The sequence below is a fragment of the Thunnus thynnus genome, chromosome 18, assembly GCF_963924715.1.
Source record: "Thunnus thynnus chromosome 18, fThuThy2.1, whole genome shotgun sequence".
NCBI classification, from domain to species: domain Eukaryota; kingdom Metazoa; phylum Chordata; class Actinopteri; order Scombriformes; family Scombridae; genus Thunnus; species Thunnus thynnus.
In genome coordinates this window covers 19,571,035-19,594,851 of record NC_089534.1, presented here as the reverse complement: position 1 = coordinate 19,594,851, position 23,817 = coordinate 19,571,035, and the positions used below count along the sequence as shown (strand labels likewise).

Below are 23,817 nucleotides of genomic sequence, written 5' to 3'. Positions count from 1 at the left end.
AGTAAGATAGTCACTGATGCCCCTTTAAAAACCGCGCAGTGACGTCAGATATTTTTGACAGGGGGCAGGCAGCGGGAGAAGAAAGGAGCGGATGCACTCAGGGTGAAGGATGCCCAGGATAATGTCACCCGTTTGTTCCCTCTCCCACCTAGCCGTGTCATGATAAACGCTGCTGGGGCGCTCGCCCGCAGGATGCCGTCGGCGGCCCGGCGGAGCGGATGCTGGATAGCGTGGTGCCAGGCGGCGCTGCTCGGCGTGTCGGCGCTGGTTATCGTGGCCGAACGGACCGCTCGTAAGTGGGCATAGAATTCCCAGAGCTAGCGGGCTGCTATAGTTCACTGGTGCATGAGGTTTAATCGTATCTCTTGATAAAAACAGGGCGGGCGAATGTTGTATTTCTGTGGCATATTTTCGTTGCTTATAACGGATGAAAAACGCTGTTGCTCAGTCATGATGCTTCATGCTGGAGCTCTTCCAGCAGCAGCCGTAGTTCAAACGGTGATGTTATAGCGAAGCTGTTACTACTGTATTAACAAACAGTGTTAGCATTTTAGCTAAATGTACAGCAGTGTAACATTGTGATTGCTTTGCTCAGCTGGGTTAACCAAACTGGGGCCACAGAAACTACAGGGGTCATTCAGCAGGGTCACAAAACCGAAAAATTATCAACTTTGTCAATTAACCTCTACAGAAAAAGGCTGTCCTTGATACCTAGCTACATGAACAATGCTCAGCCTTTAGATTGCTCTTGCACCCCCCCCACTCCCCCACAAACACATATATAATGAAGATGTTGATTATTATTATTATTATTATTATTATTATTATTACTACTATTTAAGTATTCCAATTAATGCACATCTGGAGTCTGTATTGACAACAGTGGCAGCACTATGAGATTTGATGATTCCCTGACTAAGCAGATCAATGGGACAAGGGCAGGACACAAGGGAGATAAGGTGAATGAATGTGTACAACGTGTGACTTTGTCTTCAGCAAGTGTATCATTCCCATCTGATAAAAATACCTACTGCAGCTGCCAGAAGTCAGCCAGTCAAGGAAAAAAATTAGGTGTTAAAAGGATCAATATAGTGACATGCACTGTCTGGTCCTTGACAGTCGATGTGATTGGAAATAAGATGTCTTATGTAACTAAAGACAAATAATTGCAGGGTGTGTAAAAGCCAGGAGTCGGACACTTATCTGTGATTGTTGGAGATTGTATCATCACATTAGGACAGCATCCTCCATAAATGAAAGGACAGTACACTTCAGCGAGGTGTATGTCGCTCTTTAATTTCTCAAGGACTCTGCAGCTTTCAGTAAATCCTCACACATAGCTTTATGTGCAGTGTTTCCCTTAAAACCCCTCTCATTTCACATAGAAATGCAATATACTTATACCAGTTTGCATTTGCGTGTTTGTCTGTGTTTGTGTGCGTGTGTTAGTGTTCTACTGTATAGGATTTTACCTTTGGAATGAGGAGACGCAGTGGGCTGGCCTCACTCTCGGCCTCTTTCTACCGGGGACGGCAGTTCAGCTGTTAAGTGTGAAATGGTACTATGATGATGGTGATGACAGGCGCTGCTACCTCTCTGTCATACACATACTGCACTTGGGCATCTTCAAAAGGTGAGACCTTTTTCACTCCAGACTTTATGTCCAAAACATACCATTATTAGACTATCTCATTAAAATCTAATCCAGGAAACAAACCACCCACCAAAGTAGTTTTTTGTGCCCTGCACTACAAGCACATTTGGTGACACTCTTAGTGCCCATCACAGTTAATAGTAAAAATTCTGTTGACATTATTCTTCCGTTAAAACCATCATCAGGAGTGCATATGGTGTATCATGTCTCTGGTTTCTGTCTTTGTCTCCCTCTTCTGGCAGGTTATGGGACTGCATGAGGTCTGTGTTATACATGCAGGGCTCAGTGGCTGAGCTCGGTGCCGCCGTCATGCAGCAGGCGGATGTTGCTGCCCTTTGGCTTCTGGAGGCCCTCGTCCTCACGCTGCCTCAGAGTCTGCTGCAGGCATATATCGTGGTGTCTACTGATGTGGGCATCATGTCCCCAGGTAAACTGAGCTTACCTTGAATTATTGGCTCCACATAGGAGTCATTTTTTTTTAATGATTTGCATCTGTTCTACCTTCAGTGGCCTATTGCTGTGGTCTGTGTGTGCTGTCTATTTCCTGGGCCCTGGTGTTGTACAGCCGAGCCTGCTGTCTGATCCGGCCAGGCCACCTGGCCATGCCGCCGGCTGCCCTGCTGTGCCAGCTGGTGTGGAGGGCAGGCATGCTGGGTGCCAGGGTGACCTGCCTCATGTTCTTTGCCAGAGTCTTTAACTGGTGGGTCTGTGGAGTAGCAGGTGAGCAGCATGCTTCATGGTTGCTTTTCCGTAGCTTACACACACATCAGAATTGAATTCATTTTACATTCAAGTTGATGAGTGATGTAATTATCCTCAAAGTGATGCAGCATGTCCTCTTAATCTACTTTTCAAGTTGGCCCACTGCATCAGCTTGATATACTGTATATGGATCCTCTGTTGCGCTCGCACCTCCTAGTCTATTTTTACGTTGACCTCCAGGTTTTCACTGGCTCACAGCCTCCTTCTGGCTGGTATCACAGCAACCAGACATCTGCACCGGCCCTTGGTGTTGGCGCGCCTTTAATGCCATCATGGGGCTCGTCCACGTCTTCCTCTTCCTTAACGTCAAAGACGGACCATCGCGCTTCCGCATGGCCAGTTTTTATGCAGTAAGAAGTGACTTTTGATGAAATTGCTGTTCATCAACTTGTTTCTGCCGTGTTTGATCCTGATGCCTGTTGTCAATATGTTGTTTTGTGTTCCACGCATAGCTTTTGTCTCTTTGACCTACACACAGGGCAGCAGTCACGCTCACACACATAGACAGATAGTTTGCATTGTCATCCTCACTCCTGCGTCCTTAGCTTACAGTGACGTAAAGCTGTCTGCAGATGACTGATGGTGTGACCTTCTTTCCACCTTCAGTTCATGCTTGTCGAGAACGCCACTCTGCTGCTGGCCGCCTCCGACTTCCTCAGCGAAGCATCATGGGACAACATGACCCTCCCCACCACTGTGTTGTGCAGCTTTCTTCTCGGTGAGTCACTCTTTCTGCACTCCCTTTGTTTTGGAACAGATTTGTGTCAGATGTTTTTTATATTTATCTCTTATTATTAAACCAGTGTCAACTAGGCAAAAAGTTTTTGTTGTATGTGAGTAATGCATCTGAAACAGTGATTCAGATGGGCTCAAACACATTCTAAGTAGGACAACACAGCTGTTTGTATTACTGTAATACAAACAGATGTTACCCTTAAAGTACTACTTGTCAAATAAGCAATAGTACATTGGTGATGCAGTGCAAGCTACCATCCTAACACAGACCTTATGTGCAGGATATTCCACTTTCTTTTTTTTTACTGAGTTGAATTTCATAGTAAATAAACTATGATCTTAAATGCCTTTAAAACTGCACTGCACTTGGCAATTAAATACCGGTGAGCTGTAAGTATTTCCAAGAAACTGAATTTCAGTGCCTATAAATCATTTGTTTGTCGTAATTTCTGTATAACACAGGACACCAAAGGAGACTTAAAAAGATCAAAAATCCAGATGCAACACCAGACCTAAACTTTGGCAAACAGGGTTAAATGTACTGATGCAGTGTTCTCTACTGCAGCCTTATTTTGTGATTTGGACCAACAGCATATATAATACTGCAAGTATTATGGATATTTATGTTTGACTTTGGTCATTTGTCAAGACAAGAACTACAGAAGTGCCATACTGGATGTTGAGCTACAATGATTAGTCGATTTATCAGTTAACAGAAACTTAATCAGCACTATTTTGATAATTGATTAATCGTATCAAGTTATTTTTTTTAGAAATAACGCCAAAATTCTCTATTTGCAGCTTCTCAAATGTGAATATTTTCTGGTTTCTATAGTCTTCTATGATAGTAAATTAAATATATTTGGGTTGTGGACTGTTGGTTGTGATAAAGCAAGACATTTAAGGATGTCACACTGGGCTTTGGGAAACAGTGATTGACATGTTTCACCATTTTCTGACATTATTTAGACCGAATGACAATTAATCAAGACAATAGTCATCAGATTAATTGATAATAAATCTGTCTGAATTGGATGTACAACAAGAATGAAGCAATTAATTAAATCTAAAACTTCATAGGAAACAAGACATGAAAAACATTCCCAAGGAGCAATCTAAAATTAAATAAAAAAATCAAAATAACTGAAATAAGGATTCTTCAGTCTTATTCTGTTAATCATTGCCAGTTAATTAGTGGAAAAAATATTGCTTGTGACAAGTGTACTAAAATCAACAATTTCCTATCCCTGTGTTTTCCAGGCGCTACCTCTCTAGTCCTCTACTACCGGTTCCTCCACCCCAAGTCAACAGAGATCTCCCAGGGCACGAACCACAACCACATGGGCAGCACGTGTATAGAACGGGGGGAGTCTTCCTTCTCTCTTGGAGACAAAAGCATGCCGGTTCCCTCCATACAAAACCATGGTAGCTTCTCCCTCTCAGGTGTGGCTGGTTCCCTGCTGGAGCACCCGGGTACCTGTAGGGGTAGGCCTAACAGCTCCTGCCCTTGCTACCATCACCACTGGCTTCTTATCCGACTGGCCCTGAAAACAGGTGACCTGGGGAAGATCAACAGAGCGTACGGGGCCGGCGGAGCAGCAGCTATACTCGACATGGAGGAGTACAACCAAGAGTTTAAGAGTAACGAGGGCATCACTATCACGGCAGGAGGCAGCTGTGAGGGCGTCTCCACCTCTGAATCTCAGGGGAAAGGCCTGGCACCACTTTCAGACTGCAAAGATGAGTTCCAGAGTGTGAGCGAACCCACGTCGAACGAACAACCTGAAGAAGAGGAAGACAGTCTGGAGATGGAGAGCCCGTTGGAGTCGCCCGAATCGGATTTCAAGCGCAGCTCACCAGAGGGCAAGTCTGTATTTGGAGACAGTCCAGAGCCGTACTTCTGCCCCACCGAGTCAAGTTCAACGCTGTATTTCAGTGCTGATCCTCAGTCTCCCAGCAGCACCAGTAACCACCGTTTGGACCGGGACATTGGGGGTCTGGAACAGGGTGTGCGTCTCAATTCCATCCCTAGCGATCCATCCCTTCACAGAGATGTCCGTGGGCTAATGGGCAGGGTTGGACCACGCTTCACTTCCACACCTAAACTAGACTCTGGAGTGCAGGACTCTCCCTCCAGTGTCCCTCACCTCACAGGTCCCAGGAGGCAGCTCATAATGTCCCGAAGAGATGAAGATGATAATTTTTAGCTTTCTCATGACAGAATCAGGGAAAAAGTAACAGCAACTTATCCAACAATAAAGGAGTACACCAGCTTTTTAAGTGTTTTAAGATGAAAAGGCTGGCAGAAATTTCACTTCTATGTGTTTGTATATTTAGAACACTGTGGGGCATAGTATATATGCAAACAATTCTGGGATAATGCTAAGCTAACCTGTACTTTTCTTAGACCATTAACAATTTTCTAAGAGCAACACATTGCCCAAATGCTGGACGCACAGAGGTGAAACCTTTGACAGTGTTTTCATCAGACATCAAGAAGATAATTAACAAGCTAATCGGTGGTGTATGGAGCTCAGACACACCTTCTACTCTCATGTTCAACAAACATTTGTTTCAATTCCTTTGGCAGCAATTACCTTAAGTCTCAAGAATATTGCGGTGTCACAATATTGGCTCTGTCAGATTGTAATTATATATTAAGGAAGCAGCCATGAGTTATATCAATAAACGTCATTAGATATATGCAGCTGCTTCATGATCTCGGACAACTTGTGGTCTTTATATTACAAAATGAAGCTGCTGTTATTCATGTTAATCAATGCCAGTCGTTATGAGAATAGAGATATTATTCCTAGATCTTAAGGGCGCAGAAGTGTCTAAATCTCAACCATTTCAGCGCGGGCCAGAGCTTTGTTGGCTTCTTAAAAGCACAAGTATCCTTTGTACCATATGTCTATTGCTGTGATTTTTTTGTTATTCCCATTTAAAAAGACACTTCCCTCAGAGAACAACATATTGTATTTTTTGTATAATCATGTCAACTGGCATTGCTTTAAGCAGGGCTAGTGTGTCAACCTGGCGAAACTGTGTTTGATGTGTTAACTTTATTTACATGTTGACCATGTAATTTCTGAAATGTTTTTTGACTTTACATTATGTTGAAGGGAAAAAAAACGTCTCAGGCACTGACTTTAAAAAGCTTTCAAATGTCAATAATGTGAAACAAAATGATGAAAAGATGCTTATGAGATACTTGTAGTGACTTTTTTATGTGATCCTGATTGCTATTTCTAGGTAAAAGATGCATTTTTGCTCATTGCTGTTGCTGTAAAAGGGATGAAATCCACAAACAAAGTAGTGACATGATGCTAGGTTTTCTCTTGCAACTAAGTGACTGCCCTATATGACATTTGAACTGTGAAGTGCAAGGCCACTGGTGGCTTTAAATAAGCAATAAATAGCCTACATATTTGGGTGAGTGGATTAAAGGTGTTTGTAATCATTTAAAATGGATCAGTGTTTCTGTGTTATGGTACGTGTGTCATTGTTGGGCTGAATTTTTGTAAGTTGACTTCTCTGCATATTTTGGACATTTAAAACGTGCATCTGTGTGTGGTGGCTCGGGTTGAAACGGTCCTTTGTCATGTCAGGCTGAACTTTGTTGTGTAAATGGCCTCAAAGAAGGTATTTATGGCACTCGCCCTTTAAGGCGCCGCGCATGCGCAGATCAGTGAGAACGTTAACTCCTGAACTTCGTAGTCAGAAAAATTCAGATTTATTAAATAGCAGGGAAAACAGCATAGAGTTGACATGGCATTTCGCCGAAGAAACAAGAGTTACCCTTTCTTCAGCCAGGAATTCTTAATACAAAACCATGCCGACATCGTCTTCAGTTTGGTGATTTTCATTTTGATTGGATTGATGTTTGAGGTGAGATGAACTCAGATTCTCTTTTCCTCCCTCGTCTCACTCAGCTGTTTTTTAAGATGGCAAGTCTGCTGCACATTTAGAGATGTAAACTTGTGGCGAATTGAAATCTTATTCGGTCGAAATAACTTTGCTTTGCAAACATTTTGCTACTTCAACTATCTGAAGTAGTTATTCACCGCGGATATGGTGGTTGCTTGCTGCAGTTTTACAAGTTTTGTGAACAATGAATGATAACTCTGCTCGCAGTCAAAGTTAGGAACCTGTGATTAGGACTGAGCTAGCTGAAAACAGCAGGGTTAAAAACAGCCTTTCACGCTTTTTCGCTTCGGTGAGAGTGTTCCGCTTTTTGCTCTTTAAAATTTTAATTTCAAAGTTTGTTTGTGAAATCGGGATACGGTAAAAACTTCTCTGTTAGCATTGACACTAGGCGGTTACTCAAAAACTATACGATGCAACTTATTTCTCCTAACAATCTCATGTTTTACCCTCTAAAAATGTCTTGTTCCAGTTTCCAGCAGAGACAGTCCGCTGCAACATTTTGATTTCAAGGTTTGTATCAAGTGTCACAGGGAGCCAAACAGATAGAGGAAGTAGATCGTTTTCAGGATTCAAATTAAAAGCGTTGCCGTTGCATTAGGGTTCGTTCTTAATGCACGTCAGGCGTTAGAAGTTTTATTTTGGAAAACGACAACGGAATCAGTATGAGTTTTTGTCGCCATCTTGATGCTGGTTGTTAACTGCCACGTCTCAATCTTTGAGCCGCTGCTGCTGCTGGCCGCAGTGATTTCAGCCGCTTTAAAGACTGCCCTGACTGACCTGAGGGGATTTTATCACTGACATACAGTGACTGAATTCATTAGGTGTTACTTTAGTTTATAGTGTCTCCTACGTGTTCACAAACACTCACTCCAAGGCCGCCGCTTGAGCATTTCGGAAACTTTCAATCCGGTGTTACACCGTATTTGGTGACCCATCAGATTCTATGACCAGCAGTACTGGAAGTTGTACTCAGATCGTTTACTTAAGCTAAGTAAACGTGTCAGTACCACCATGTAAACATATTTAATTACAACTAAAAGTCTTGCATTTAAAATCCTACTTAAAGTACTAAAGTAAAAGTACAAATTTTAGTACTTTTAGTTAAATTAGTACTTTTACTTTAGTATTTTAAGTAAATTTAGCTGCTACTACTTCTATATTTTTACTTAAGTAGGATTTGAAATGCAGGATTTTTACATGTAATGAAGTATTTTTACATTGTGGCATTGATATTTTTACTTAAGTAAGGGATCTGAGTACCTCTTCCAACACTGCAAGTCACAGAATCTGATGGGTCACCAAATATGGTGTAACACCTGAATCCTAGTTGTGCTTACACAGCTGGACATGTAAAACAATAAGTAGGGGATTTCCTTCAGTTTTCTCATTTCGGAAAATGAGAGCAACATATTTGCTACAGTTGGGTGAACTCGAGGTATAGGCGTTGACAAGTCCCCCGTGTCCTTGGCACTCAAGGAATGACTGGTGACTTGTTACACCATGGATCCCAAACTGGGGTCCAGGGACCAGCTAGGGTGCCTTGAGGGGTCTCAATAAGAATATGATTCCTTAATATTTGTGCCAAATCATATCTGCTTAGATGGGATTTCTTGAGAGGGATTTCTTTAGATCTTTCTATAGGCTAATCCTTTTTGTCCTGAAGCCAGTAGTCATTTAATTGATTAGTCAATCAATTAACAATTGTATTGATCTATTGCTTTAGAGTAATTTAGAAAGTATTTTTCTGGTTCCAGCTTTTCAAATGTGAGGATTTTCTGCTTCTCTCTGTTACAAATAATTGTGTATTGATTGTCTTTTGAGTTTGGGACTTTTAATCAGACAAAACAAGCAATTTGAAGATGTCACTTTGAAAAGTGTTCTGACATTAAAAAGATATCAGATTTGAAAAATAGTTGACAAATGAATCAGTCGTGAAAATAATTGTTAGTCGCAGTCTTTTTTTGTGAGATGCCGGAAACTATTCAGACCTATAAAAATGTTCAAATGAAACAAGAAGTGAAACTCACCATTTGAATGAAATCCAATTCATAGACGTGTGCAGCATGTGACATGGGGTGGCAGGTAGATGTAACTTTATTTTGAGAGGTAACAAGCAAAACGTTGTTAAATGTATGTCTTTGTGGGGATGCTTGATGTAAAATTATTTGGGAACCTCTGTTAGAAGCTTCAGGTCAATACAAGCCTTGTCATGCCAGACAGACTTTTCAGCAGTGCACCTTTAGGAATTCAGCTCCCAGTGGCAAATTACAATGCCTGAGGGGGGAACCGACAATGTTATAAACAATATATCCTGAAATGCTTGGGTTCTTACTCTCTCGCCATCCTCTCTGTGCACTCACAAACACATACACACACACGTAGGCCCTACTTACTTTTTTGATACTTGGATGACCGGCATCTTCAGGTTGCATTCAGACAGGTTCACCGAAATATGTTTCTAATAATCATCTCATCTCATTTTTCAGGCAACCGCTAAGACGGCCATACTGTTCATTCAGCCTCAGTACAATGTCACCACACAATCACAAGGTATGCAGTGCAGCTGAGAAATTACTCTGCAGTAATGAAGGTGCCCACCGCCCCAGTGTTGCTGCTATAAACATTTTATATTGCTGATTGTAATCCACAGTGTATGTCATTGCATCATCAGCGTCATTAAATTGTTGCTGCAGGATGTGTGACACACCTCTGATTGCAAACATGCTGTGTGTGTGTTTCACTCCTCCTTTGTGTGCTTAGAGGGAGAGGTGACGTGGTACCATTACGGATGGAAAGACTGTGCTACCATCCTCTTCTATTTCTTCATCGCCATCATCCTCCATGCAGTAGTGCAGGAGTATCTTCTGGATGTAAGCACCCATTCACTGTGACACAATTCCCAGGAAGTTTCCTAGAAAGAAGTATGTAATTTGACACTAATTATGTAAGAACTGTCCCATTTGAACCCACATTCATTATTATTATTATTAATAATATTATTATTATCATTAATTAATTATTGGAAACTTTATTCTCTGTATTTCTTGAATTGTATGCTACACTCATTTCTGACCTGACCTGCTGTGTGCTGACTAAAAGACTCTCTGATTTTAATCTGAAATAAATAATTGTAAGCACAAATTGAACACTTTCCATAATCGGCACCAAATTACATACTTCTTTTCAGGAAACTTATTGGAAATGAAGATTATTCTATTACCTCATATCACCTCATTGCCTCATCTTACCTCAAACTTCATGCTTATCCTAATACGCATTTTTGAAGTCAGGAACCGGAAAGATACTGATGATACTGAAGCTATGAATATGCATACTGTATACTGAAACCAGGATATGAGTGGTTTCCCCTGTTGGTGTTTGCATCCAAATACACTTTTTGGGGTTTTTAAGCAAAGTAGTTCAAAATATATCACATCAGAAATATAAAGCAGTGAGCTGCCTGATTTGCAAATCTGTGGAGACTAGAAGAGAGCAGCATTTGTTTCTTTTGAAAGTATGAGCCCTCATATCATTGTTTAGAAATAGGCCAGTGAGGAAGAATGAAGTTTTATTTTAGCACCATCGCCCAGCTTTCCAAAGCGTAATGAAAGGAATACTTCCTCACATGAAGGTTTTCAGCAGCCAGATATAGTATTGGCTGTCTTTTCTTGTCCTAGCTATTTATGTTAGTGCGGCACTTCCTTGTGTGTGACAATAACAAGAGTCAACATGCCACCATGACTGAGTCAACTGCATTCATCTCTATTATCTGTTGTGTTGTTCATGCTGCAGAAAGTGAACCGGCGTCTTCATCTCTCCAAGAGCAAGAACACCAAATTTAATGAGTCTGGTCAACTGTGTGTGTTTCACTTGGTGTCTAGTGTGTGGGGCCTCTACATCCTCATAACAGTGAGTGTCATTTTAATGTGACAACTGTGATAATTGTATTCAGCGATAACTTTCTGGTTGAGGACATGTCACACATACTTATCAAGCATAAATAGTGTATTTCCTTTTGAGATGCACATAAATGACTGTATTGAAGCCTTTTTAAGTATCGTTCTCTCTTTCTTCTCACAGGAAGGATATCTCCTGCATCCCAGCAGACTTTGGGAGAACTATCCCCATGTACACCTCAGGTATGACTGATGTATATTTAGCACTGTCAGTGATATATTTACATATAAAATAAATACCTATGTACGTAATATGTTAAGTTACATACATAAATATGTTATGGTTCACAGATACATTTGATTAACAATACATATCTCTTTTTTTTTTTTAACCTCTTCAACTTTACAAGGATGCTGGTGTCCTTGGCCAACATTACAGTCTCTCAGAGGAGGTAGCGGGCTCAGTTTTAAAGCAATGAGTCTGGTATCATATGAAAGTAGAAGGCCCTCATTGGTACCAACCATGTCATGCTAGCTTGTCGGGGAGGGGGATAAATATCATTCCAAATTTAGGCTAAATTTAATTTAAATTAAAATTTTTCTTGCATGGCCATTTTCAAAGGGGTCCCTTGATGTCTCACCTCAAGATTTCTGAATGAAAATGAATTCTATGGTTACCCATGAGTCTCCCCTTTACAGACATGTCCACTTTATGTTAATCCCATTCAGTTTTGGGGCACAAACCATGCACTTTTTTGCATGAAGTATAAATGTGTTATTTTCGTCTATTCTAAAAACGGTGTATTTAAATATTTCTGTATACTGGGGTCCTCAAACTTTGCATAAATTGGGTATGACTGGAAAGCTCAGACTCTTGTGGATTCAATAAGCCCAACTATATTCATGTGTGATGATGTCAGTCCCTATGGTAGCCATTTCATTCTAGTGAGACCATTTTTTGAAACTTGAACTCACTATATAGAATGACCTATTGTGACCTCTAGAATAATCACAGCCTCATGAAACTTTACAGTCACAAACTAGAGACATAGGCCATTCAGAGGATGTATGGCTTTCCAAGCTGTATTGACAATAAGGGGGTTTCTGAGCAATTTCCAGAATAGCTCGCCGTCCAATCACCAAAAAATGCAGTTGTTACAGAAATCTCCAAATGTCATAAGTTTTTGATACCAAATCACAGTATGAAGTCTTCTATGGTGTTCCTCAAGGTCTTGTTGTTTTGATGTGGTATTTTGGAGGGATTTTTTGACATTGACTTAATCTGTGTAACAAATGGTATCAACCCAAAAATGTATGAGACATAATTGAGCATGGGAATGGCCATCATATACTTGAAGCATAGTGTTCTAAGCCCTTATACACTCAAAAGTTTTAAATTGAATAGGCGCCTAACCAAAATACAATGTTTATTACAGATTTAAGAGCTGACATATTCAAATCTCTTGTTTTGTCCAACCTGTCCAAACATTAATTTACTATCATAGAAGACTAGTTATAATATTCACATTTTAGATGCTGGAATCGGTGAATTTTTTGGCATCTAAGCAAAAAAGTTTGGCATCGAATAAACAAGTTGTTGTTGTTGATTACTTTTTTCTTGATTGACTAATCATTTCTACTCTACCACATACCTTTAAAATGCACCTGTGTTTTGTAATGGGGTCACAGATATTTTAGTCACTTTCGAGCAAAGTTATGTGTCTCTGAATGAGTCAGTGAATGCCTTTTTTCAGACATGTGCAGTGTTTTTCATGTTCTGCACACACTGCCAGCACATTTACATGCACATAAAAAAAACCTAATTACTGTGAGTAACCAGCTGTGTCCAGTCATCTGATTACAGAAACGCAGAGGGGATGTATCCATGTGGCATCTGTGCATTCTTCTCATGCTTTCTGTCTCTCTTATTTTCTATCTGTGTATTTCTGCTCTAGGTTTCAGGTGAAGTTTTTCTACCTCACTCAGCTGGCCTACTGGCTCCATGCCTTGCCAGAGCTTTACTTCCAGAAAGTACGCAAGGTCAGTAAGGAGGCTGTGGGAACTGGAGGAGTACTGGAGTGTGACTAGATAAGCTCTATGCTCGTGTGTGTTTGGGTGTGTGTGTGTTCTCTTCATTAGACAGAGAGTGATAAAAGACAAAACGTCCCAGGATTTTAATATCAACGCAGTATCTTTGCAAATAAAGGCTGTTTGTTTTTCAGGAGGAGATTTCTCGTCAGCTCCAGTACATCTGCCTGTATCTGCTGCACATCTCTGCAGCCTATTTGTTAAAGTAAGCATCCAGCAGGAGGATCTTTTTGAAGACCTGCAAATTCAATGGCTTGTCAGGAAATATGCATGGATAGTGAGAAAAGAAATAAAGAAAACAGTAATGGAACACTCTGAAGTTGAAGTTTGAACCTAAATTCTTACATGTGGTTAAGGACAATCTATAAATATTGAATATAGTTTTCATGGAAACCTATATGGATGTCACACAGGATTATTTTCTTTTGTCAGCTAATCTATCATCTTCTTTTTCCTGTGCAGTTTGAGTCGTGTGGGTCTGGTGCTCCTCTTCCTTCAGTATGTGTCGGAGCTGGGCTTCCACATCGCCAGACTCTTCTACTTTACTGATGAGAGCCATCAGAAAATGTAACTAACCTCACAAGATTTAATGTTTTTTGTCAAATTGATCAAGTTTGATATTAATTTGACTCAAGCTTCTCTATTAAACATTTGCATGGTATCTCACTATGGGGTATGCCCCTCCGCATAGTCCTCAGAAGCCCCATACCATTATGCCAGCCCCACTGGCTGGCAGTCTTGATGACTGCATCCAGAGGAGGGACATCCTCTCTCTATGAAAGGGATGGTGCAGCGTCATTTACTCATTCCAAACCTCTTCTCGCCTTTCACTCAAAAAGCAAACTCGCAACACGACTGCTAACGTAAATATCATCTTAACTGTCCACAAATTGAGCTAACCACTCAATCTCCGGGCGCTTATTTCTTTTTGAGTCATGGATGGACTCCCAATTTCTCCACCAAAAGAAATCCGGGTTTTCAGAGAGAGATAAATTAAACTACAGTCGCTGCCACTATACAGCTAACTGTAGCTTCCCTGTTAGCCTGTTGCCAAACAGTAACACCAAGCACCTTAGCCCAGCTAGCCACCTCAAAAGCATTAGCTACGCCTGCTCTCGTATTAGCTATAGCATCTAGCTAGCCTCCACACTAGTAGCCTGCTTGCTAAACCCTGCCTCAGCCAAAGTTTTGAATGAATTTGCTCACCATGGCTCTGTCAAAGCTCAACACACCAGTCGATAGCACACCAGCTAATGTTACACCGTCAATTATGCCCACACCAGCGGTAGAACCCCCACCACAGGACTGCGTGTGTGGGGCTAAGATATCAGCTATGGATACTCACCCAGTATGCGTAGCCTGTCTCGGTGTGCAGCATGCCCAGGCTGCACTGGATTCACCCGGCTCATGTGAGCACCGTAGCCGCTTCACGCATGAGAGCCTCCACTGCAGGCTGTCACGCCAGGCAAGCCTCAGTGTCCAGGACCAGCTGTTAACATCAGCCGGAGCCCCAACTGACTCAGCCACACCAGGTATGAGTTGGGCGAAACTCCTATGTTTGAAGAATTTGACGGCGATCTGCCAGCTGCTCATTTTGGCGCACTGTTGGGAAATGATGAGGAGTTCGGATGTTGCGCCTGACATACTCCTCCGAGGGAGACGATGATGATTACAACTCATCTTTCACGCCATCTCAGCTATCTCAGCCTATGGGGCTGGGCGCAGGGGGAAAGGTCAGTGGGGTTCTATCCCTGCTCGTCAGTGGGCTGCATGAGGTGTGTAAGAGGGCGGCTGAAAACATCCCTTGGTTGAAGGTGCAGGCTTAGGCTTCAGCATCCCACTATGAAGGAAAGAGGCTGCCAAAAGCAAAACAGGCAGCCAGGCAGCTGCAACCAGTTTTCTCAGAATGGTCAGCCTTTGACTGTGTGGACATGAAAAGAAAAGGGCGTCTACCACATGCCCTCGGTTGAACCCCTGGTGGCTTCCCACCTTCACTCCACTCAGAGGTTGGCTGTGTCTTCCTCTGGCCCCTCCCTGCCCACCAAGGCAAATCGCCTGCAGTCTTCCATGACTGATAGAGCCTATAAGTCGGTTGCCACATCGGTGAGGGCTTTGAACGCCTCCTCTCTACTCCTGGTGTATCAGTCTGAAGTACAGGAGCAGATGGCCGCTTAACCAGCGACTGAACTGGGGGAAGAAATCTGTGTCATCACTGACCCCTGCCTCCACCTCACCAAGTGTGCTGTCCAGTCAGCGGGGAGGGCCATGGCCACCATAATCACCCAGGAGTGGGCTCGATGGCCCAATCTCTCAGATCTGTCTGACAAGCAGAAGTGTGACATCTTAGATGAGAGTGTGGACCCAAACAGGCTGTTCGGACCTGCTGTTGCGACCATGCAAAAGCGGTGTGAGGAGAAGAAAAAGGAGGGGTAAGCCCTGCAGCTTTGTCTTCCAAGGAAGACCCAGGCTATACCCACTCCTCGCCGGATCTTCACTCAGGCTGGGGCAAAGCAGACCAGTGGAATGGCTTTTAAGCATCCCAGACCCCCAACCCCCAGCACAAACTCAGCCAAGACCACCGAACAAGGGGCCATGGCCGAAGATATCCTTTGCCTCTGTGGTGGCCCAGGGGGGACCTCCAGCCCCAACCTCCTCTCAGGGAGCAAGGAAGAAGAAGTGGGCCTAACACCCTGCTGATGCCAGATTCCCTTCCCCCAGCTCTGTTCCTGAGCCTGTTCCAGAGCATGCAGGGCCCAAGTTGGCGCCTACAGTTCACCGCCCCATGAAGAGGAAAGGAGCCTGTTCACCAGCTGTAGCCATTCACATGCTCCCTGTATGTCTCGTAAGAACTCACATTTGTCCCAAACTATAAAGTTGTCCACAGTGCAGCCAGGCGTGTTGCCAAGGGCACTGATGAAAACAAAAAAATATACAATGTTGAAAAACAATGTAAAAATAAACCCCTCTGTGTCACCACCAGAAAGCCATCTTTCTGGGGTGATAGGCCACAGAAGCACTTCACCAGTGCAGGCATCCCACACTATGCCCCCAGCAGTGTACCACACCACTTGGCCACAAGGGGGTGCTGCCTACTAGACGTATTTCCTTGTTCCAAAAAAAGGGAGGGATAGGGCTCCACCCAATCCTCAACCTACGGGAGCTGAACAAACACCTCAGGTCATACAAGTTCAGGATGCTGACACACGCTGCCCTGCTGCGTTTTGTGTGCCTCGGCGACTGGTTCACGTCAACTTATCTGAAGGACGCATATTTTCACATACCAATATATGCTCCTAACAGGAAGTTCCTGTGGTTTGCCTTTCAGGACACAACGTACAAGTATATAGTCCTGCCATTCGGGCTTTCCTGAAGCCCTCGGGTGTTTGTCAAATGCGCAGAGGCAGCTATTGCACCTCTCAAGAGGCAGGGCATACACATTGCAACGTACATCGACGACTGGCTTCTGCTCACAGAGTCTCACGAGAGGGCGCTACAGCACACACGGTTGCTTGTACAGCACTTTCTTCCCTTTTATAGGGGGTCATCATATGCCCATAAGGTCAGACAATACAACTGTGGTGGTGTACATCAACAGACAGGGCGGACTGTGATCCCCTTGGTTGCACACACTGGCTCACAGACTGATTTTGTGGAGCAGTGTGCATCTCCTGTCACTGAGAGCCACTCATGTTCCAGGTGTACGGAACTGGGCAGTGGACTTGCTCTCCAGAGGCAATCCTCTATATGGAGAATGGAGACTCCATCTAGAGGTGACCAATCGGGTTCGGGAGCGCTACGGTTGCCCCACCGTGGATCTGTACGCCTTGAGGGAGAACACTCAGTGCCCAGTGTTCTTTTCTCTGAGAGGCCAGGACGTGCTGGCTCACAAGTGGCCACAAGTTCTGCTTTATGCATTTCCCACTCTGGCCCTGATTGCTGTTTTGGATGCACTGTCTCACCCCCCGTTTGAGCCTTTGGATCAGGTAGATCTGAAAGTGCTCTCACTTAAGACTGTGCTTTTGTTGGCACTGGCATCTGCTAAGTAGGTCAGCGATATTTACACTTTTTTGGTGCATTCTGACTGTCTTCAGTTTGCCACAGGAGATGCATGGGTGGTACTACGGCCTAATCTGGCCTTTATAACGAAAAAAACCCTGATTTGGTATGTCGCCCCCTTGACCTAGCATTTTTTTCTCCCCCTCCTTTCTCCTCCTCGGAGCAAGCGCGGTTGCATACATTGTGCCTGGTGTGTGCGATACTTACCTATGTGGACAGGACGCGGGGGTTTAGGAAACCGTATCAGCTTTTCGTGTCCTGGGCAAAGCCTCATATGGGTAAGCCTGTCATGAAACAACGGCTTTCTCATTGGATAGTTGGGGCCATTTCTTTGGCCTACAGCATCAAGGGGCTACAGGCCCTGGCTGGTCTACATGCTCACTCTGCTGGGGGGATGGCGACATCCTGGGCCCTATTTAGAGATGTGTCCATCCAAGATATATGCTTGGCAGCCAGTTGGGCTTCACCTCATACCTTTGCTAGGTTCTATGCACTGGATGTCATTGCACTCCCTTTGGCGCACACCATGCTGAGTGTGGTCTTCTCTGTGTGTCGCGATTTGTCAACGTAATGATTGGCACTTGGTCTTCAAGATAAGCTTTTCTGGCAACACGGGAGTCAGTATATCCCGATGGTGAGATACCAAGCAAATGTTTGATAGAGAACTTTAGGTTACTGAGGTAACCCCAGTTCTCTGATAACATGAGTGAGGTATCTCACCAGACCACCCTCTTTGCGTGAGGCGAGGAAGAGGTGTGCTTGTTTTGAATGAGTAGATGGCGCTTCACTATCCCTTTTTTAAAGGGAGAGGATGTCCCTCTTCTGGATGCAGTTGTCATGACCGCCAGCCAATGGGGCTGGCGTAATGGTATTGGGCTTCTGAGGCAAGGCAAGTTTATTTGTATAGCACATTTCAACAGCAAGGCAATTCAAAGTGCTTTACATAGAGCATAAAAGGCATAAAGACAGAATATAAAAGCAACACAGGTAAAAAGACATTAAAATGCAATTAAACAGTGTTAAATTTAGGACTATGCAGAGGGGCGTACCCCATAGTGAGATACCTCACTCATGTTATCAGAAAACCGGGGTCACCTCTGTAACCTAAAGATTTATTGATATGCTTTACTAATTTACTAAATCATAGACTTGTTCTCTCCCCCTCTGTTAGCTTGTTTTTCAGTTGATCATCTCAGCATCCTTCTTGTTAACCACATCTTCACTGTGTGTCGTCCCCCAGGTTTGACCTGTGGGCGATCAGCTTTGTGTTTACACGGATGTCTACTCTGACCCTGATGTTCCTCGCCGTCGGGTTTGGTTTGGCTCGTGCTGAGAACCAGGGCCTGGACTTGGAGATGGGCAACTTCAACACTGTACTGATAAGGTGAGGCCTTACCTGGTCATAAAGAAGTGAGGTGAGAAAATGAGCAATGTCCAACATGTGTGGATAATGAGTCATTTTGTGACACTTTTTACAACTACTGTAACGAGTATACAGTCAAATTACACTTGGTGTCCATAAAACATAGTCACCCTTGTTTACTTTTTATTGTTTTACAACATAAAATCACACTTGATGTAGCAAGGATTTTCTGATACTAATTGACAGAAAATTACTCTTCAGTTCAAAGTAACACATAAACGCATCTCTACAAATCGATCAAATGGATTTTGACAAGTCAAAATTAAAATTAATTTTATTTGCAGCTACAATTTAACTTGCTAGAAAAATAATTAAAGGTATCTGAATATATTTTAACAGGCCAATATTCTTTTATTGTAACTGTTTCCCATCATTTTGACTTATTTACTCCATTCTTAATTTCATTACCATTATTTGTGACAGTGTGTGACAGCAGCACTCTCACTCAAACCAAAAGCAGTATGAAAAAAATATTTCTATTATTATTTTTTTTTAACTCAGGGAAAATGGTCACAAACAGAGGAAACCAGAGCAAACTGCAGTTAACTGCATTACTGGCATCAGCAGCTAAAATTAATAACAAACCTATATAAATAAAAATTATTAGTGAATTCTAATATTCTCCGACTGCATTGAGAAAAATAAAGCATTATCTAATACATATGTAAACCAAGGTTTAATCCCACCACCAAAATTCAAAAAAGCTAACTTAGTTACTAAATTACCATCACCATCAAACTGATTAATATGTGTTTGAACACAGAGTAACAGTAGACAACCACTAACATATAACACACTGGTATGAAATATACTTTATCTATTTTTGACTAGAATTAGGTAAAACATACATACAAACATACTGAATGTAATTTTTTACATTATGTGTCTGGATCTATCTCAAACATATATGATCAAATGAAGAGTTGATACGTCAAAGCTGCACAATACTTAATTAACTATTTCAGAATGTTTCAATCTTTGTCTGGCTCTACATCAAAACACACACAGACATAGACAATCATGTGACAGGTTTTTTATTTAATAACCATGAGTAAATAGTGAAAATGTTCAAAAATACCCCATAACTCAATCATTCGTGACCTAATTTTCCCCCAAATTTTATATAAATATCTTACCAGGTTTTAAATATAAATAAAATAAAATAATAAACAAAACAATTTAGTAAGTCTGATAATGAAAATGTAACCTCTTGGTAAATATGAGTATGAATTATAGAATTAATCTGACTTTTAATAATGTCAAACTGTAATTTGAGAACCACAACATCCGTGCTGGGTTTCACACTAAATTCCTTGAACCATGAAGGCTGTGCAGGTTACAGGCCAACTGCCTTGTGTTTGTTGGTCTGTTGGCAGTATCTGGAAAGGGACCCCAGACCAGTGGAGGACAGGGCAGTGCTGCTATCTCGTAGAGTAGTCCTCCCTCAGAGACTCCATCAGGGCTGATGCATATGCTGGGGGAGATAAAAATATTAAGATCACATTCAGCGATATAATATTTAATACATGCACTGACCCAAATAATTAATTACATTAAATGACTCACTGAAATTGCTAACAGGTTGAAGATGGCTAGCCTCCACAGCTTCAGGGTCTCCACTCCCTCTCCTTCATGCTGCATCCAAAGCCTCACTGGACCTGTTTCAGAACAGATGTTGAAAAGAAAATGTTAGACATAAAAAACAGCCAACTTAAACTAAACTACAAACATCAGGATACAATTTTTACCAACATGCCAGGCATTAAAGTAATGGTTTGTTTGTTCTGGACACTGAACATTATTTAAAGATGTGGGATATCAAAGGAACTGAAGTTGTTTACATGATGTTTAGACATTAACAGATGCTGCTGAGCAATCAGCTGCCACACCTGGTATTTATTAGCTGTTTCCTGACACCTCTACCTGCTCCTGAGGATGGTTTCAGAGTTCCACAGAAAGCTTGAAACTGCAAATATGCATCTGCCCTTTTTGAGAGTAACTCTTATTTTTACATAACAGTGCAGCATCATATATACACTATTACGCTGGAGAATAAGGTGAAGGTCAATCATTAATAACTGTGTAATACAGAACAAATGCAGCTAATGTTACATATGAAAGGCCCTCAGAGACACCACCACTCATTACTGCAGCATCTCCCAAAAGCTTATATCACAGCTACATTACACCACCTGAGAATAAAAATTACAAATGTTTTTGCTGAGCAAACAGAAAGTCACCAAGCAGCGCAACTAGATACCAGGATCCTGCATTAGATAACCAAAGTTAATATTTAAAGTCGCGCTGTGTCCGATGGTAACCGCGTTTACAAAATAGGATGCGAATCAGCTGGTAGTTTTACAGGCTATTTACGCTAACAACAATAAACACTCATCAGACATTACTTCTCAATTCAAGCCAGCATGCTGACTGATTTGGAAGTTAAAAACATTAGAAACAAGGACTTACCAGAACAGTTCATGTCTTCATGGAGCTGAATCCATGACCTCTCGGGTTGGCACGACACTGCTGCTGAAGGCGGAGCTGATGAGGCAGCTGTGTGTATTTGAGGAAGTACACCAGCTATCAGTCTCACATGGTCTTGGCTTTAACATCCCATCCTGAACTTTATCATATCGCAAATAACTTAACCCTCCTGTCTAAAATGAGCCCACACACAACCGTGGTTTTCCATTAGAGGCAGCAGTGAAGTCCATTTCTTCACCTGCAAGAAATCTAGCTGCTGCTTTTCCTGCTAGGAAAGAGGACTTCAGGTCCTGACAGGCTGGAATTTGCACAGCTTGCACAAACACAATTAGCTACTGATGAAAAATGATTAAATGCAAAACAAAACTAGCGAAAGAAATACAAATTCACCAAATGACAACTGCTCCTCAGACTTATTAGTACCTGCAGCTGGGACGGGGAGAGCGACTCCCATATGTGATGATGCGTTGGGAAAAAAAAGCTTGTTTTAAGGGCGCTGCTCAAAATGCTAACTTTTCCGTCGTAATTTCTGCCTTTATGTCTTGTTAAACTAATAAAATCATACCTTATCCTTTCACAGGATAATTTTTATGATACATAAATTTTAAACCTGCAAGTTGCTCTTAAACCCTTACAAAGTAGTCCAGATCTCACCACAGTTGTCCGGGGCAACTGTTACGGTCAAACCCTAAAAATTTAAGACATATTTTACAGGCCTTCTGTTAGATTCTGCATTAGATTAATTCATTTCGCACAACATCAGGTCCATTTTCCAAAACAATTTCACTAATCCATCTGCTTTGGGCCCCTTCAGGATGACTGTTTTACTGCTGGTATGTTTGACTCAGTCTTGGCTACTTTGGAAGTTTATCCGCTTCCAGCTGAGGCGCTGGAGGGAGTTCAGACACGAACAGGCTGTTCGCAAGAAGGCTGCCGCAAAACAACCCCTACGGCCACTGAAGAGAGACTCGCGTGAGTATTAACACCTACTCAAACATGTTTCATACACTGATATCGTCTCTTGTTAAATAGTTACAGCAAAGTTCGGCAACAACTGTTTCAGATTTTTTTTTCAAAGTGAGAGTCATCATAATTTTCCTTGTCCCATTCCTCTCTCATCACTCTCTGCTTTCTTGATTTGTCCTGATCACACTGAATGACTGATATGTCCTGTGTTAGTAGAGATCCTGACCTGACCTCTGTTTCTCCCCACTAGTTGGGCACCATGAAAATGGAGTTCTTAAAGCTGAGAATGGAGCCTCTCCTCGGACCAAAAAACTCAAATCCCCATAAGATAACATACTGACTGGCCTGAACAGCGGCCTTAGCCCAGGCTAAGGTTTCTCATCAGCACAACGAGGAAGCTGGTGGCTTCTGGTTGAGTATGTCCTGAGATGTTACAGGGACTCAGTCGCTACAGACTTAGGCTTGAATGCTGGAAAATGAAATCCAAGGAAATCCCTTGAGCCCAACAGACATTTACTCTTCTCATCATATCAGTATTTTTTATACATCTACACGGCCTGCTAGCACACCCCAAGGAGCACCATTGTATACAGAATGATTAAAATGTAAAGTGAACACAGTATGCGGCACACATGTTACTGTGTGTCAACGTTGAATGTGTTGATGCATATCCTCATACATAAGTACTGTATTGGTTGTAGTGTTGTCTGATGTCGCAGCTGTTTTCAGCTCTTTGCCATTGAGCCGGCTTTGCTTGTTTTCTTGTCTGGTCCATTGGAGCAGAGAAATGTTACTGATGATATGGTATGATATGAGCTTACTGTATACTGGCCTTAACACTATCCCTTCACCATGTTGGGGAAGGGATTTTGGCCAACCAATAGAGTGGTCACCTGGGCTCCTCCCAATGATTCTTGTACTGCATTTCTCACTGATCACTTAACAGATATGCACAAGTATGTATGTTGGATATTACCGCATGCCATTCCATGTTTTTTTTCCTTTTATTTTTTTTGTTAATTACTTTATTAAATAATGCAATTTTCTGAAATAAAGTGTGGAGTCATCTATTATGACTGAGGCTGTAGAACTAGTAGGTATTTTTCTACATGTTTCTACATGTTATCAACCAAAATGAAAAACTTTCAGTTGTTAAAAATTTAGAGACATTTTGCAAAATTGTTGTCCTAGTTTATGGTATTTTTTTATTTCCTCTGATATCATTAAGATATTCTTGAAGTGTGAAGTTGCTGTTTATTGCCTATGTGTTGTATCTGTTTATTAGACTGCATACTAGTGAAATTACAAGTGTGGATAAGCAAAGCATACTGACACCTACCCTCGCTTTTTGCTAATGTACTAGTCCGCTGTACATAACCAGATCTGTCAAATCCTCTTCACAAATAAAAAGCAAATGCATTTAATAGTGAAGAGGGCGCTTGTGTCAGCTAAAGGAAATGCAAAGTAATTACATGAGATCAAGTAGGTGGTGTGAACGTTGACTTTGAACAGATGTCAGTTTGCATGGGTCTGCACACCAGCACTCTGCAGTGTGAGAATATCAATGAGAATGGGACTCATCATACTACCATCTAGAGAATTAGTATATTTATGGAGAAATTCAGGGTTGGATTAAATCCAAAACGGCAGAAACGAGACAACAACTTGTATTTTCGTTTCCTCGTTTTTTAACAAGACACAGAAACGAAAATACAGTTTTACATCTCCTAGTCTTGTTTAGCCTACAGGCACAAAACCAAAACAGACAGTGACAGAAATAAGAAAACTTGTTTTTTGTATTCTTGTTTAACAAACTTAAT

The 23,817-nt window shown here is 42.0% G+C and overlaps 2 protein-coding genes across 2 annotated transcripts; both read left to right on the top strand.

Annotated features, from left to right (window-relative positions):
* The first annotated feature begins 65 nt into the window (after positions 1 to 65).
* Positions 66 to 6,621, top strand: xkr5a (XK related 5a). Its single transcript, XM_067571790.1, has 7 exons — positions 66 to 292; positions 1,450 to 1,633; positions 1,897 to 2,081; positions 2,162 to 2,374; positions 2,597 to 2,766; positions 3,023 to 3,134; positions 4,412 to 6,621. The coding sequence occupies exons 1-7, from the start codon at positions 160 to 162 to the stop codon at positions 5,356 to 5,358; spliced, it is 1,944 nt and encodes a 647-aa protein (XP_067427891.1). The 5' UTR covers positions 66 to 159; the 3' UTR covers positions 5,359 to 6,621.
* A 209-nt stretch (positions 6,622 to 6,830) lies between these two features.
* tram2 (translocation associated membrane protein 2) lies at positions 6,831 to 23,428 on the top strand. Its single transcript, XM_067571792.1, has 11 exons — positions 6,831 to 7,042; positions 9,568 to 9,631; positions 9,842 to 9,951; positions 10,874 to 10,990; positions 11,162 to 11,220; positions 12,933 to 13,017; positions 13,200 to 13,270; positions 13,528 to 13,632; positions 18,362 to 18,505; positions 21,846 to 22,003; positions 22,248 to 23,428. Exons 1-11 carry the CDS (start codon positions 6,923 to 6,925, stop codon positions 22,322 to 22,324), a joined length of 1,110 nt encoding a protein of 369 aa, XP_067427893.1. The 5' UTR covers positions 6,831 to 6,922; the 3' UTR covers positions 22,325 to 23,428.
* The last annotated feature ends 389 nt before the right edge of the window (positions 23,429 to 23,817 follow it).